We start from the raw sequence: 15,765 nt of genomic DNA on the forward strand, positions 1-15,765 counted from the left end.
TCTCTGATGCCAATATCTGTTTATTGCAGGCAGCTTAGAAAATCCTTCTCACCCTATTGATGCCTTTTTCTTGTTTCCTTAGCCTACCTCCAGTTTGGATTTTGGTAGGGTAATAAATATTACACTTTAAATGTTCAGTTGATAAGAATTTTAATCAGCCTGTAGGAAGCTATATATGCTGAAGGAACATTTCAACACCATGCCACAATATTCTTTTGTTACTTCTGTGTTTAAATACTTTTGATAAATGCACCAAGCATTACATGTAGAACCTGTATCTGATTGCTTACTATCTAAGGGAGGAGGAAGAGATAGAATTTGGAACTCTAAACTTCAAAACAAAAAAATACCAAATGTTTATACACGTAATTGCGGGAAATAAAATATTATTAAAAATAAATGCCACATATTAAATATACTTTCAGGTAACTAATTTATACAGTAATATCTGTTGTGTGTTTTTTTTCCCTGACATAGCTATTTTCCAGATAATGGACATTTACCCTTTTAGACATTAATATATTTTTTTGCACTTAAATGTGCAATGTAAATGGATGTAAATCTTTTTAAAATATATTGCACATTACCTTTATTCTTTAAACTGAAACTTTATTATACCACCAACAGACCTTTTTTCTTGCCAACTTGAGGTAATCATGAAATCAGTTGTTATATTGTACTGCATCAGGACCTATTGTATTTTATGTAGGACCAGCTCCAAAATGGCTCCAGACAGTTATGCTCTCTTAGTTCGTGTATCTGCTTTTAAAGTTTTCTGGCAATTCATTGGATCATAGAACTGTATTAGACGTTAGTCTGGTTACAAACTATGTCCAGTTTGGATTCAGGTCCTCTCCCTTCAAATTCATTGGACTTTGCCTTGATCCAAACTGCTTTCCAAAAGGATGCTTTTCCCTCATTGTCACCTGTTAACTTCTTGTTGCTCTCAATATATTTATTTCTAGAGTCTTCTCTTTTTCCCTTTCCTCTTTTGTTTTCAGTCTTCAGAGAGCTAGGAAAACAGAGAAGACTAGTAAGAATTTGTGTTCAGTGTAAATGAACTCTGTGTGTGTGTGTGTGTGTGTATAAGGGATGGTATTTCCACTAGTAAAATGTGTGAAATTTTTGTGCTTTGATTATATGACATCTGTTTTAATTGCTCAGGAGTTTCTTTTTTATCTTTCAAGTTCTCAGCTGCCTTCTAGATAGTTAATATCATTAAATAATTTGAATGTTACTGTAGTCAAGAATGTTTAAAAAAAATCCGAAAATGGAACCTTTTTCTTTGGCATGTGCAAATACCATCATTCACATGCTGTTTTGTTTCTTGAATTTATTTGGTTCCTTTGCCTAAGAAAGCAATAACTTTAACTTTACAGGAAGGTAGATCACTGAAACAGTTATGTTACATCTGTGTAAGTATTAATGAACTTTGCATCATACTGGTATTAGTGATCTGTGTGCTTAATTGTTTTTTTAATGATGATATACCTGTGCCTTCCGATCTTTACCTTTACATTTGCATCTCCTTGTGAAAGATGCCTTACGTTTTTACAACAGCTGGTTTGGATAGGAGTGATTTTAACAAAGTTTGAAGCTAGTATTAGTGTATGAGGAAGTGGAGCCCATGATTTTGGCCTTATTAAGTACTTTTTTTAGACCACCTGGAATGGTCACAGACTATATAAATACGAAACAGACAAGCATGACTATAATGTACATTTAATTCATTTCTGTGCAACCAGAAATATAGTGGGTAAGTCAGTTAAGACAGATTAGGGGTACATCTTAGAGACCTTTCCATTTTCTAAAACAAAGCAATTTGCAGAGTTAATCTGAAGTCAGAAACAAGTGTAAATCTAGTGTCAGATTGCCAGGTTGGGAGGAATTATTTTTCCTTTTTGAAGATTGATTTAATTTTCCACTCCTGATATTTTGAAAATTCATATTTCAGTCTTTCTGTTTTAGCTTTTCTTATTTGTAAATTATCATTTAATATATTAAATTTGTTCTTTATAGGAGGTACAGAAACATTCTGTGCACACGCTTGTGTTCAGATCACTGAAGAGGACCCATGACATGTTTGTGGCTGATAACGCAAAACCAGTACAGTTAGATGAAGAGAGGTAACTATAACTTTCTGTTAGCACAATATTTAAACTCATATCATTTCTTTTTTTTCTGGGTAATTTAATCATTTTATGAATAAGGCCAGAAGGTTATTAATAAAAGAGTGGTTATCTGGCTGTTTCTCATAGACCAGATAGTCATGGTGGAGGGGCTCATGGTTTATATGCCCTTCAAAATAGTAAATGGTCAGTGGGGCTGAGAGTGACTCTTAAAAGGGTGGTGGGGCTGACCAAGATCCGAGGAGAGTCCGTGGAATCTCATTATCGGTGAATTCATTCCATTTCTTACTGAAAGAAGGGCGATATCACTTGATTAAGTATATTGAGATTTATTGGATATCTATAAAAAGACTAGGTTTTATATGGCAAAACTTAAGCTGATCTCATACGTTATCTTCCTTATAACATTAGAGAAAAGAATACACTTGTATCATTTCATAAATTCTAAGAATCTCATGAACACAGTCCGACTTTTTCATTTTATAATACTTTATGTATTTGCTTTCAGTTTCCTGTTGCTTTCAGAATTCTGCTGAGCAAAAGTTACTCTAATCTGCTTCACCTTATCTTACATTCTTGGTTAATATCAGACTTTTGGAAATAGTTGGGTTTTTCCATTAATCTCTCTGGCCTCCCTTTTTGGTCCCAAATTATTGCATTCTGAGTTCTCTTACTCTGCTTTTGTTTTTTTTTTTTTTTCCTTTTAAAAAAACTCTCCCTGCAATTCTCTCTTGAATTCATTTATGCATTATTTATTTTTATTTTTATTTTTTTTATTATTTAAATTTATTTATTTAACATATTTGGTTTTCAGCATTGATTTTCACAACAGTTTGAATTACAAATTTTCTCCCCATTTCTACCCTCCTGCTCACTCCAAGATGGCGTATATTCTGGTTGCCCCGTTTCCCAGTCAGCCCTCCCATCTGTCACGTCACTCCCCTCCCATCCCCCTTTCCCTTCTCTTGTAGGGCAAGATAAATTTCTACACCCCACTGCCTGTGTATCTTATTTTTTAGTTGCATGCAAAAACTTTTTTTTTTTGTTTTTGAACATCTGTTTTTAAAACTTTGAGTTCCAAATTCTCTCCCTTCTTCCCTTCCCACCCACCCTCCCTAAGAAGTCGAGCACTTCAACCTAGGCCACGCATGTATCATTATGTATAACCCTTCCACAATACTCATGTTGTGAAAGGCTAACTACATTTTGCTCCTTCCAAACCCATCCCGCTTTATTGAATTTTCTCCCTTGACCCAGTCCCCTTTCCAAAGTGTTTGTTTTGATTACCTCCACCCCCATCTGCCCTCCCCTCCATCATCCCCCCCTTTTATTTTTTTTTTATCTTCCTCCCTCTTCTTTCCTGTGGGGTAAGATACCCAACTGTGTATGTATGGTATTCCCTCCTCAGGCCAGATCTGATGAGAGCAAGGTTCACTCATTCCCCCCTCACCTGCCCTCTCCCCTCCTCCCGCAGAACTGCTTCCTCTTGCCACCTTTATGTGAGATAATCCACCCCATTCTATCTCTCCCTATCTCCCTCTCTCAGTATGTTGCTCTCTAGTCCCTTAATTTCATTTTATTTCTTTTAGATATCTTCCCTTCATCTTCAACTCTCCCTGTGTCTGCTCTCTCTCTTTTACATATATATATGTATATATATACATAAAAACACACACACATATATATATATACATACACATGCATACATATACACATAGATACATACATACATACACATTCACTTATATATATACATAAACATATATATATATATACATATATATATATGCATATTCCCTTCAACTACCCTAATACTGAGGTCTCATGAATCATACACATCATCTTTCCATGTAGGAATGTAAACAAAACAGTTCAACTTTAGTAAGTCCCTTGCAATTTCCGTTTCTTGATTACCTTTTCATGCTTCTCTTGATTCTTGTGTTTGAAAGTCAAATTTTCTATTCAATTCTGGTCTTTTCACTGAGAAAGCTTGAAAGTCCTCTATTTTATTGAAAATCCATATTTTGCCTTGGAACATGATACTCAGTTTTGCTGGGTAGGTGATTCTAGGTTTTAATCCTAGCTCCATTGCCCTCCGGAATATCGCATTCCAAGCCCTTCGATCTCTTAATGTAGAAGCTGCCAGATCTTGGGTTATTCTGATTGGGTTTCCACAATACTCAGGTTGTTTCTTTCTGGCTTCTTGCAGTATTTTCTCCTTGATCTGGGAGCTCTGGAATTTGGTGACAATATTCCTAGGAGATTTCTTTTTTGGATCTATTTGAGGAGGTGATCGATGGATTCTTTCAATTTCTATTTTGCCCTGTGGCTCTAGAATATCAGGGCAGTTCTCCTTGATAATTTCTTGAAAGATGGTATCTAGGCTCTTTTTTTGATCATGGCTTTCAGGTAGTCCAATAATTTTAAAATTATCTCTCCTGGATCTATTTTCCAGGTCAGTGGTTTTTCTAAGGAGATATTTCACATTGTCTTCCATTTTTTCATTCCTTTGGTTCTGTTTTATAATATCCTGATTTCTCATAAAGTCACTAGCTTCCACTTGCTCCAATCTAATTTTTAAAGTAGTATTTTCTTCAGTGGTCTTTTGGACCTCCTTTTCCATTTGGCTAATTCTGCCTTTCAAGGCATTCTTCTCCTCATTGGCTTTTTGGAGCTCTTTTGCCATTTGAGTTAGTCTGTTTTTTAAGGTGTTGTTTTCTTCAGTGTATTTTTCAGTATTTATTTGGGTCTCCTTTAGCAAGTCATTGACTTGTTTTTCATGGTTTTCTTGCATCCTTCTCATTTCTCTTCCCAATTTTTCCTCTACTTCTCTAACTTGCTTTTCCAAATCCTTTTTGAGCTCTTCCATGGCCTGGGACCAGTTCCTGTTTTTCTTGGAGGTTTCTGTTGTAGGCTCTTTGACTTTAGTAATTTCTTCTGTCTGTATGTTTTGGTCTTCTTTGTCAGCGAAGAAAGAATGCAAAGTCTGAGACTGAATCTGGGTGCATTTTCGCTGCCTGGCCATATTCCCAGCCAACTAACTTGACCCTTGAGTTTTTCAGTGGGGTATGACTGCTTGTAGATTACAGAGTTCTATGTTCCACGTTTGGGGGGGAGGTGCCAGCTCTGCCACACCAGCACTGCTCCTTCCCCAAGGACCCCCAAACCAGACTGGGCTTAGATCTTCGGCAGGCTGTGCACCCCTGCTCTGATCCGCCACTTAATTCCTCCCACCAGGTGGGCCTGGAGCCGGAAGTAACAACAGCTGTAGCTGCCCCCGGGGCTGGAAGCCGACCATGAACTCCTTCCACTCCTGCAGCTTTTCCCACTAACCTTCTCCACAGTCTTTGGTGTTTGTGGGTTGAGAAGTCTCGTAACTGCCGCAGCTCACTGAATCAGGGCGCTAGGGCCCCCTCCGCCCGGCTTCTGGTCTGGATGGTCCACGCTGCTCAGGCTGGGCTCTGCTCCACTCCGTTCCCAGCTCCGAGCTCCGTGTGGGATAGACCTCACCCAGAGATCACCCAGGCTGTCCTGGGCTGGGGCCCTGCTTCCCTCTTCTGTTTTGTGGGTTCTGCCGTTCTAGAATTGGTTCAGAGCCATTTTTTATAAGTTTTTGGAGGGTCTCCATACGGAGCTCAGACTATTCCCTGCTTACCAGCCACCATCTTGGCTCCGCCCCCCTCATTTATGCATTATTTATAATAAGTATTGTAGCTCAAAATTAAATAGCTCATTTCCCTCCCAGAATCAGACTTCAGACTGTTCTCCTTTCCGTCTCCATTCTCCAGTTTAATAACAGCAAAGTTTATTGTATGGTTTTGATAACTATAATTTTTTTTTTTAGATTTAGGGCAATGTGTTGAACCGTAAAAATATTTAAGCTTATGAGATAATCTGTTAATTTTTAAATCAGGTAACAACTTTTTAGATTTACTTTTGCATGTATAAAGGATTTTGTAGCCATATAAATAAAGTGTCACTTCAAGCATTTATTAAGCACTTAAACAGGCAAGAAGCTGTTCTGGGGTACAAAAAAGATTACACATGGCATTCCATTAAAGAATTTACATTCTAATAGGAAGAGATGAGTATACAAACAAGTAGTATATAAGACAAAATGAAAATGGTAAAGGATAATGTTATAATAATAATAATTATCATTCATTACATAGCTATTTAAGGTTTTCAGAGCACTTTATATATGTTAACTCATTTGAGCTGAATAATAACCTGATGGGTTTGGTCGGTTTTTTTTGTTTTTGTTTTTTTACAAATGAGGGAATTCAGAATGAGAGAGAGAGCACAGTTAAGTGGCTTGCTTAAAGTCACACAGCTAATAATTCTTTCTGAGGCAGGATTTGAATGCAGAACTTTCTGTTTCCAAATACAACTCTTTGTCCATGAAACTCTTTCCTCTCATCCTGTCTGTAAGAAAAAGTGCTGTTAGAAAACTTGAAGATGAAGGATCACTTTTCAGTGGGTTGAATGGGTGAGGGAGATGGGCCTTGAAGGGACGGAAACTTCAAATAAATTAAACTTAATGACCATCAGCAGATCCAAATAATCAAATAAACATACAGAATAAATAATAAAAATGTTACTTAAAACCTTGAGCATTTAGTAAAGTAGGACCTAATGAATTGAGAACAGACAAAAAATGCATTTGCTTTATGCCCCTTTCCAAGTTCATCTGAAAATGTACACTTACCTTTAATTTCTTTTTACTATTAAGTTGCAGATACTATATCTATAATAGTGATTCTACAGATACAAAAAAAACCCATTTCAACAGTTTGACATGATGAAGTATATATTCCCAGCCAATTGTGATAAGCTGATTATTCTTTCTATCTCTTGTCTCATTTTTTCTGATTCTTCTGCACAGTACTTACTGGAGGAATTGTCTCTGTGCATGCTTGGAAGTGAGAGAGACTCAGGGAATGGCAATAGCTAATTGTCTAATCTGGAACAGAAAGCATGAAAGAGAGTGGTATAGAATTAGCAGTGGAAAGGCAGATTTGAACTAGATTATGGATAAAATACAGTAGTGCGTCACTCAGGGTTTTATAAGCAAGAAAGTACCATGGTCATATTTAAGCATTACTAGAAATTTTTGTGAAATTATGTGACATATGAATCAAACAGTGTAGAGACCAGGTCACTTAGGCTCTGACAATAGACTGGGCAAGGAATGATAAAGGTCTGAAGTAAAGTGATTACAGTAGTAATGGAGAGAGAGAGAGCAGAGAAGGCAGAGGTAATTGTGAAGGTAGAATCGACAGGAGTTGGCAGCTGATTCGATGTGGGTTTGGGAGAGAGAAGAATCAATAATGACTAAGTGTGGGTGACAGGCATGGTGACTTGGAAAATGGAGATATTGTAAAAAGACATAAGGAAGTTTAGATCAAGGAGGGGATTTAGAGGAAACATAATGACTAAAGCTTTGGACTTGGTAAATTTGAGGTGCCGGGAGGAAATCGAAGAGGACATATCCTGTAGGCATTTGGAGTAGTAAAACTAAAATGGTAGAGAGACTAGGACTAGATTTCTGGTATTAGGAGGTGCATAGATGTAGTACTTTAAGCCAAGAGAATAGGTGAGGATCAGAGAGAAAAGAGAAAAGGGTCTCAAGAACAGAACCTTGATTGGGGAAATACCTACATTTAGAGAGTTGAAGGAGGAGGATGAACCAGCAAATGAGAATAAGGAGAAACAGATAGAGAGAGGCTAGCTTGATGGAAGCCATGGCAGTTCTGTAACGAATGAATTAGAAAGGAGAGAGATTGAAGGTAGGGAGAATAGTGAGGAAGCTATTAAAATAGTTTAGGCAAAAAATAGTGAAGGCCTGAGTTAGAGTGGTTGGGAGGTGATTGGAAAGAAGGGGAAGAGGCATCAACTGTGTCATACGCTATAGAAAGATCAGAGAGGATGAGGATTATGACATTGGATTTAGCAATTAAGAAGTCTTGATCTTGGAGACACTAGTTTTAGTAGGGTAATAGAGAAGCCAAATTGCATGTGATTAAGGAATGAGTGGATGGTGAGGAAGTGGGTATAACATATGTATTCAGATCTTTCTAGAAAGTTAGCAGTGAAGGGAAAGAGTGATATGTCCCATTTTGTAATGAATTATGAGTAGAAATAAATATGTGATATAGAATTGGACTTTTGAAACTTTATGACTTTTTAAAAATTTATCATTTCTATGACATCGTAAAATTGTTGATGAGAGTAAATTATAAATGTTAAGTAGGTAGTTAGCTATTTAACTTAGTCATAATTGAGGGAAAAATATGTAATCTGCATAACTGATAAACTATTTAAAAAGTCATTAATTAGTAGAAAAATGTAATACATACCTTACTTTCTCATAATTAGTCAAAAATGATCAAGAATATAGCAATAAATTATAAAGCTGTTAAAAAGTTAGAGTCAATAAACATTATTAAGCACCTACTATGTGCCAGCAGGGTCGGGGGGTGGGGCAAGATGATGTCATATAGCTGGCGAGGGAGATGATTTGAGAAGGTGAGAGTTTCTGGTTTGAATTCATCATGCAGAATGATGAGTTTCTGGAGGTCACGAAGTCTAGAAAAGCAGCTGGGTGGGAAGTGATGAGATGAATTTCCAGAGAGTCCTCCTTAAAATGTATGGAATATATTAATAAACCAAAAATACTGCAATATTTCAAGAATTTATAGTTTTATTGGAATGAATATCCAATCTCCACAGAAGCAGATTGCAATCTCTCTGTTGCTTAGATAGTCTTCATGAACTTTTTTTTAGTAGGAAACATTTATGACCCTGCATGCTGATGATGCACTTGTCTCAACTTTGATAGACTAGTTCGTAAATTGTAGATGTACAGTTAGTCACATATCAGCTTAGTTAGACCTGCCAGCGCTTACACTCTACTGGCATAGTCGTAGGGGACCTAGACACATTTACACATTGATGAAACTTCACAATAGGTGTTTAGTAGAGGAACCTGGACATGTGTATGAAAAAAGCTGAATAAGTAAAGGTTATAAAGATTACAAATCTGTTTCATTTAAATATTTAACCACTCGGATAAATAATGTCAAGATAAGATGTTGTCACAAGGTAGTTGATAAAAGGGAAACTTGAGTTACTGAATATTTTTGATAAAATAACTGAAAATAAGTGTTACATGTGTTTTCTTTTAATAGTCACAAGCTAAAGATGGCTGTCAAACTTCATACAGAATATGGTCCTGTGTTGCACATGCCTATTTTGAAAGAAAATCTTAGAGAGAAAGGCGCTCAGAGTGCTGTGGATGCATATGGGCATAAACAGTATCCTGCCAATCAAGGTTAGTGTGTCATTTATAAAAGCTTTTAGATTGTTTTGTGAGAGTTGTTTTAATGAAGGCTGTGAATAAAAAATAAATATGAAACTTAGTCTGGTTATCCTTTTCCTGAATATAGCCATTAGAGACAAGTAGTACTCAACAAATTTAGTGACAAAAGAGTGGAAATCTTGTTTCCCACAGGGAAGGTAGAGTAGAATTCTTTGTGAGTAACTCACTTCTATCTCCAGGGTAAGTGATAGTGCCAGTAAAATAAAAAGATGACTTCTCACAGCAGGATAGGAAAGTACTTGTAGACATTGAGGAAGCCAACCTGGCTGCAGAAAAGAGTAAAGTAAGACTACTAGCATGTGAATCACTTCAGGGAGCGTCTTAAATAGGACAAGAACACTGAGATGCCATGAGAGCCCTGCCTTGCTTGGTAAAGCTACTAACGTGTTGTCCCTTTGAGTAGCGTTTTTGCAGGTCTCCAGTTTTGTGTAACAAATGTGTATTGAAGCAGCAGAACACGACACTATTACATATGGTTATTGCTTCCCTCATTTTCCCCAAAATGAGGAAAAATTGCCAGTTACTCTTTCCTCCTAGGGCAGAGTATGTTAACTAATAACTAGCAAACTAAAAATAAGAACCCAGTCCCTTGAAGATGCACTAAAGATGTTTTGGTATTAATTTAATTTAATGACAAATTTTCCCTTTTAGGACAAGAACTTGAATATTTAGTAACTGGTACACATCCATATCCACCAGGACCTGGTGAGTTAACTATTAAATATTTATATGTTCTTTTGGATAGAAAGCTTTCCTTAGTTCCAAGAAGACCTGTGTTCGTTTCTCACACCTACCACGTGCAGGTTATGCGTCCCTGGGAAAGTCACTTCACCCCTCAGTTACTCTAGGTAACTCTCTAAAATTATAAGTCATAGAAAAGATACTGATCAGCCTTGGTAAAGGCAATTTCCTCTTCTGGGAGTTACCTGTATCATTGAAATCACAAGTCTTACATCAGTCCATCCCTATTTTAATAACATCTCAGTGTGGACAAGAGTTGCATAGGATTATGGTGACCATGAATGGATGCAGTCTACATTGTTTTGTTGAGTACCGCTATAAATGAGAATACAGATTCTTTGAAATATTGAAGTATTTTGTATAGCTGTTTGCATGATTGGGCCAGTGTCAGTACAGCCACATTTCCCAAATCAGTTTGGCCATTGGACACTTGTAATTGAAATATATTGCTAGAATCCATAAATAGCAGTTTTGTGAGAGAGGTAGTCAACTGTGGAAATATACAGAGAAGTTGATGGACTGGAATGGGAAAGCACTTATTAAGCCCTTACTATGTGCTAAGTGCTGGGGATATAAGTAGAAAATTGAGATATCCTCTGATATCAAGGAGTTGACACTCCAGTTGCAGCAGTCAACACATAAGGAAGGACTCATGTTTGTGTTCAGCTCATGGCAAATAGAAAAAACCAGTCATCTTAGGGTCTGGTAGGGAAAATACCAGAGCAGATGTCAAGGTCCTCAAGACCTTGGGGACCATTGGGAGGGTAGATGGTGCTCAACCAAAAGGAAAATAGGTTCATGGACCAGAATGTAGTAGAGCTCTAAAATACCTCCACTGTAGGAATGTGAGGGTTTTCATCCATCTGATAGTGAATGTCATGTACCTGGTGGAAACTGGGCAGTGGAGGTTGATTTGGGGAAAGGAAAAGTCTGTGACTTCTTTTACTGGCTTTCTCTGAAATGCTGGTTGGTGTGTTAGAGGGAAAGGACCCTGGCCTCTAGCCAGGGGCGCTGGTGTTGGTGGCAGAAAATAAGAAGTTAAGCCAATTTTCATATTGGAAAAATTGCTACGTGCAACAATTATTTCGATACATAATTTCATATTATTGTAGAGGACAGAGTATTGGTAGCATCAGAATTTTCTCAGAAGCAGCTGTTCTCATTCTGCAGAGCAGCAGGGTCCTACAGTTTGGAGAAACTTTCCACCCTTCTCAGGCTAGCATTCAAAAGCTGCTTTGCCCTAGTTTTGGACTCTTTACCCAGCCCAATCTTCCCTTGCTCTCCACTGTTATCTTTCAGCTCCACCCTGTAGAGTCTCCTGTAAATATGCTTTATGCCTTTGCCTAATTTCAAGCTTTTGCTTGTACTATTTCCCCCTGCCTAAATCCTACCCATCTTGTAAGGTCCAAGGTGTTATACTGGAAAGAATTGGATTCAGATCTTGACTTTGCCACATTGTGTGAAGTTGGTCAAGTCATTCAGTTTACTTGAATCTGTTCTCTCAGCTGTGAAGTGAGCATTGTACTAGCAGATATAATAGTTCTCTTCCATCTCTACTTCATAAGATGATAAATCCTATATAATCTCTGGGTTTCCTCACAGCTGCTCAAGGTCATGCTGATTTTCCAATTCTTTGGGTTCATTTGGCCTTTGTTTTTCTTTTATTTTAGTGCTTAATTATATATATTCCATTGATTATTAACTTTACAGTAATACTTAATTACTTAACAGTAACAGGGAAAATTTTTCTACATATTTTCTCTCCAAAGAGAGTGTCCACATATGTATAGCAAGAATTATATCTTGTACCTTTTTAAATCTCCTGCTCAGATAGTGTTTGAATTGGTTGAATGAATTAGAAAATTATATTTTGAAGGGGAAGGGGGAAGTACTCTGGTGGTTGGGAAAAAGAGAATTATTAAATTTTTAATGGCTTGTTAGTGGTTAAAATTTAGAATGTGGAGAGGTAAAAATAAAACTTTTTTTATTAGCTGTGGTGTGTAGGTGTTATGGCACATATTAATGCTTATAACTTTTCTTATAATAAAAGTAATTTCTTAGGGAATAGGCTTGTGCGAAGGATATATTTGAATCTTTTTGCTTCATTTATCAGCACCTACTGTGTGCTAGGTGCTGGGGCTACAAAGACAAAAAGAAAATCTAGTCTCTGCTTCAAAGAATCTTCTGTTCTATTGAGGGGGAAATAACCATTCAGAAAATTAGATACAAAATCAGATGCCTAATAAATACAAAATAATTTCTGATGGGAACCTTAGGAAACTTAGGGGATCAAGATAGGCTTGCTGTAGAAGGTGGCACTTGACCTAAGCTTTGAAAAAAGGTAGGTATTCTGCATGGTGGAGGTGAAAGACTCCAGGTATAAAGGGCACAGCCTGAGCAAAGGGACAGAGACAGGCAATGCAATGTTATATACATGGGAAAGGACAAGTAGACATGCTTGGCTACAACATAAAGTACATGAAAGAGAATAATGTGCTCGTTAAGTCTGGAAAGGTGGGCAGGAACCAAATGGTGAAAACATTTAAAACCAAGCAGTTCTTATTTTATCCAAGAGACAAAAAGGAGTCTCTTAAACAGTGAAGCGATGTGGTCAGAATATCAGTTGTCGCCTTGTCAGCTGTGTGAAAGATGAATTGAGAGAAGAGAGGTTGGATAAAGGAAGAGCAGTTTGGAGGCTGTTGAAACAGTAGCCTAGAAGAAATGAGAGCCTAAACCAGAGTGAAGAGGAGTGATGTTGTGGAGGTGTAATTGACAAGACTTAGCATTAGTAGCTAATTGAAAATGTAGGGTGAGGTAGAGTGAAGAGACAGATAATGCTGAGGTTTCAGGCCTGGGTGACTGGAACAGTGGTTCCAATCTGAATCTCCTTTGCTGAAATGGCAATTAAGAAGGATAGAAGGTGGGTTTTGAGGAAAAGATAGTAAGTTTTGCTTTAGACATGTTGAGTTTGAAAAGCCTGTAGGACGTCATTCTCTTGGAGATGTACAATAGGCATTTGGTGATACAGGACTAGAGTTTGCTAGAGAGAATGGGGCTAGGTTTATAGAATAGACATAGAAATTGTCACAAAGAAACATTAAACCTATGAGAAATTAGGAAGTTACCAAGAGATTGATTATGTATGACGACAGGGTCTTTGGTCATGGGTTATGTAAGTAGTGTTGGGAAGGAGTAATTAGCATCTTTCTTATGAGTTACTCTAAAGCTTGCTTTGTACTGTATAGAAGTTTTCAAAGGATACACTGGTGTAAAATCTACACCCAGAGAAAGCAGTTTATCTTGATTTTTTATTTTTGTTTTAAAATTTTCTAGATGTCAGAGGTTCTGTTGTAAGAAACTTACTATTTCTTTAACAAACTACTCATCATTGCTAATAATTAAGAGTCATTAGCAAAATGCTTATCATTTTATTTTTAATTTAATTTTTCCTATTAAAGGTGTGGCTTTGACTGCAGATACTAAGATTCAGAGAATGCCAAGTGAATCTGCTGCACAGTCTTTAGCTGTGGCTCTACCTCCTTCACAATCCAGGTATGAAGAGAGTATGTTTTTTACTCTTTGTAACTACAAAATAAATGTTAGGAGTTTTATAATATCCCAAGTGTTTGCATTTTTTCATCTCTTTTAAAAATATGTTCTTTTGATGGTGATGAACCATATCTATTGTCTGAAATCCAGCTAAGCCACATCTGGAATAGTTCATTGCCACAGATGCCACAGGGTAATGAATTTTTTTTTTTTTTTAGCAACTGTCACTTTTGAAGATCAACTTTACCTACTGAATTATAAAAGGATTGTCCCTGCTAAGGGCGACATAAGAGTCATTCCTTTATGAAGTATTTCCAGAGTAACACCATTGGCCCCCCTGATGTTTAGTATTTTTACCTCTTTAGTTACTTGGAACTTTATTATGTTTTTATACTTGGTTACATATATTCTGGAACTGAGATCCATGAATGAGTTATGTTGTAGGTCGTTCTAGATTAGTGGGACCATTCTTCTGTAACATCATACTAAGGGGGCAAGAGAGAATCCTGATGCTGTCATATTTCATGTGAAAGAATTTCCTGTTACGCTGCGGCCAAAAGAAACGGGATTATATTCCCTTTTGTGATGGGGAGCCGGCTCTTCAAAGGAAAGTCGCCTTGCTATAGGGCCTTGCCTAAGAATTTAACTCACTGAAGCTGGGGAATTCCCTTAGAGCACCTAGTATATACAATATGCCTTCACTTGGATAGCTGACAGCATGGCATAGTTGATAGAGATCTGACCTTGAAGCCAGGAAGACCTGGGTTCAGCTTTTGCCTCTGATAGATACTGGCTTTGTGATGACTGGACAAGTCACTTACTTAATCTGTCAGTGTTTTAGGCAGCCCTGTCAGACTATATGTAGAGAAGGTGCCAACCTGCATTGAAAAAGAGTTTCTTCATTTGGGAGTTCCCAGTAAAAAACAGTAAATCACAAGTCTAGACCTTATCCTTATCTTTATGTCTTTAGTTCCTGTTCACTGAGTTACAGGTTGAATCATATGATAAGTTATGTACCTTATCGTAGTACTTCATGTACTATAAACTGTTTAGCTGTTTGAACTTTCTTTGCTGTGTTAAATAATTTTTTCTGTGTTTCTTTACTTATTTCTGCCCCTCCTTCCCCGTGTAACCTTTTCCAATCTAATAGGCTATTTCTATTTCTTTTAAAAATTAATTTCATTTGAAAAGACATTTATAGATTGTCTTACTCATTTTGACAGGAATTTAAGTATTGAATACATTCATAAAATCTTCATTATAATAACTTTTTAATCTGAAAGTTTTCTGTAATCACCTCCATTCTGTTTTAATACAGTCAGTTTTCATCCCTCTGTGCTAATGAAGGGGAACAGTGGCATAAACAAAAAATGGTGGCTAATCTAACAGTCACTTACCATATTGGATTTTGGTTAAGTGTCTTTCTATGAATGTGATTGATCACAGCACTGAAATAAGATACTGAATTGTGTTGGAAATAGTCTTCTTAGACTGATAGAAAATATAAACTGAAGCTAAGCATCCTCTTCCTTCTTATTTTGGGAAATTTCTTAGGTAATAAAAATTTTGATTAAAAAAATTTCTGGCTTGCAGACTATATTGGCATATTTAAGGGTAAAAGTAAGGTACCTGGAACTCAGTGAGACAATAAATACTATTGGCAAACAACTTTGAGAGATTGTGTTGATGAAAATTGAAAAACTAGGTTTACTTATGATGATCACCTGAGCGTAGAAAAATGTTGATTTTATACATTGTCTGGGACGTTGTTTTAAAGCTCTTAAGGCTGATTGTTTGTTCAATAATCTACCTGCCAAGATGCTATTAGTCTTGTTAAGAATGTGTCAGTGTGGTACATTGGACAGAGGCTGGATTTGGAATTTGGGTTTCTAGCTTCAGGTCCCAGTTCTACCCCTTACTGCCTGTGTAGTCCTCAGATAAGCCGTTTTACTTCTCTAGGCATCA

The 15,765-nt window shown here is 36.9% G+C and overlaps 1 protein-coding gene across 2 annotated transcripts in view; it reads left to right on the forward strand.

Moving 5' to 3' along the window:
- The window catches only part of PLRG1 (pleiotropic regulator 1), a 29,115-nt gene that overhangs the window by 2,448 nt on the left and 10,902 nt on the right, over positions 1-15,765 (forward strand). For both annotated transcript variants that reach the window (XM_036764873.1, XM_036764874.1), the window contains exons 2-5: positions 2,020-2,126; positions 9,320-9,462; positions 10,162-10,215; positions 13,710-13,803. In XM_036764873.1, coding sequence (XP_036620768.1) covers positions 2,020-2,126; positions 9,320-9,462; positions 10,162-10,215; positions 13,710-13,803 — 398 coding nt within the window. The remainder of the gene's footprint in view (positions 1-2,019; positions 2,127-9,319; positions 9,463-10,161; positions 10,216-13,709; positions 13,804-15,765) is intronic.

Source organism: Trichosurus vulpecula, chromosome 6 (assembly GCF_011100635.1).
Source record: "Trichosurus vulpecula isolate mTriVul1 chromosome 6, mTriVul1.pri, whole genome shotgun sequence".
NCBI classification, from domain to species: Eukaryota; Metazoa; Chordata; class Mammalia; order Diprotodontia; family Phalangeridae; genus Trichosurus; species Trichosurus vulpecula.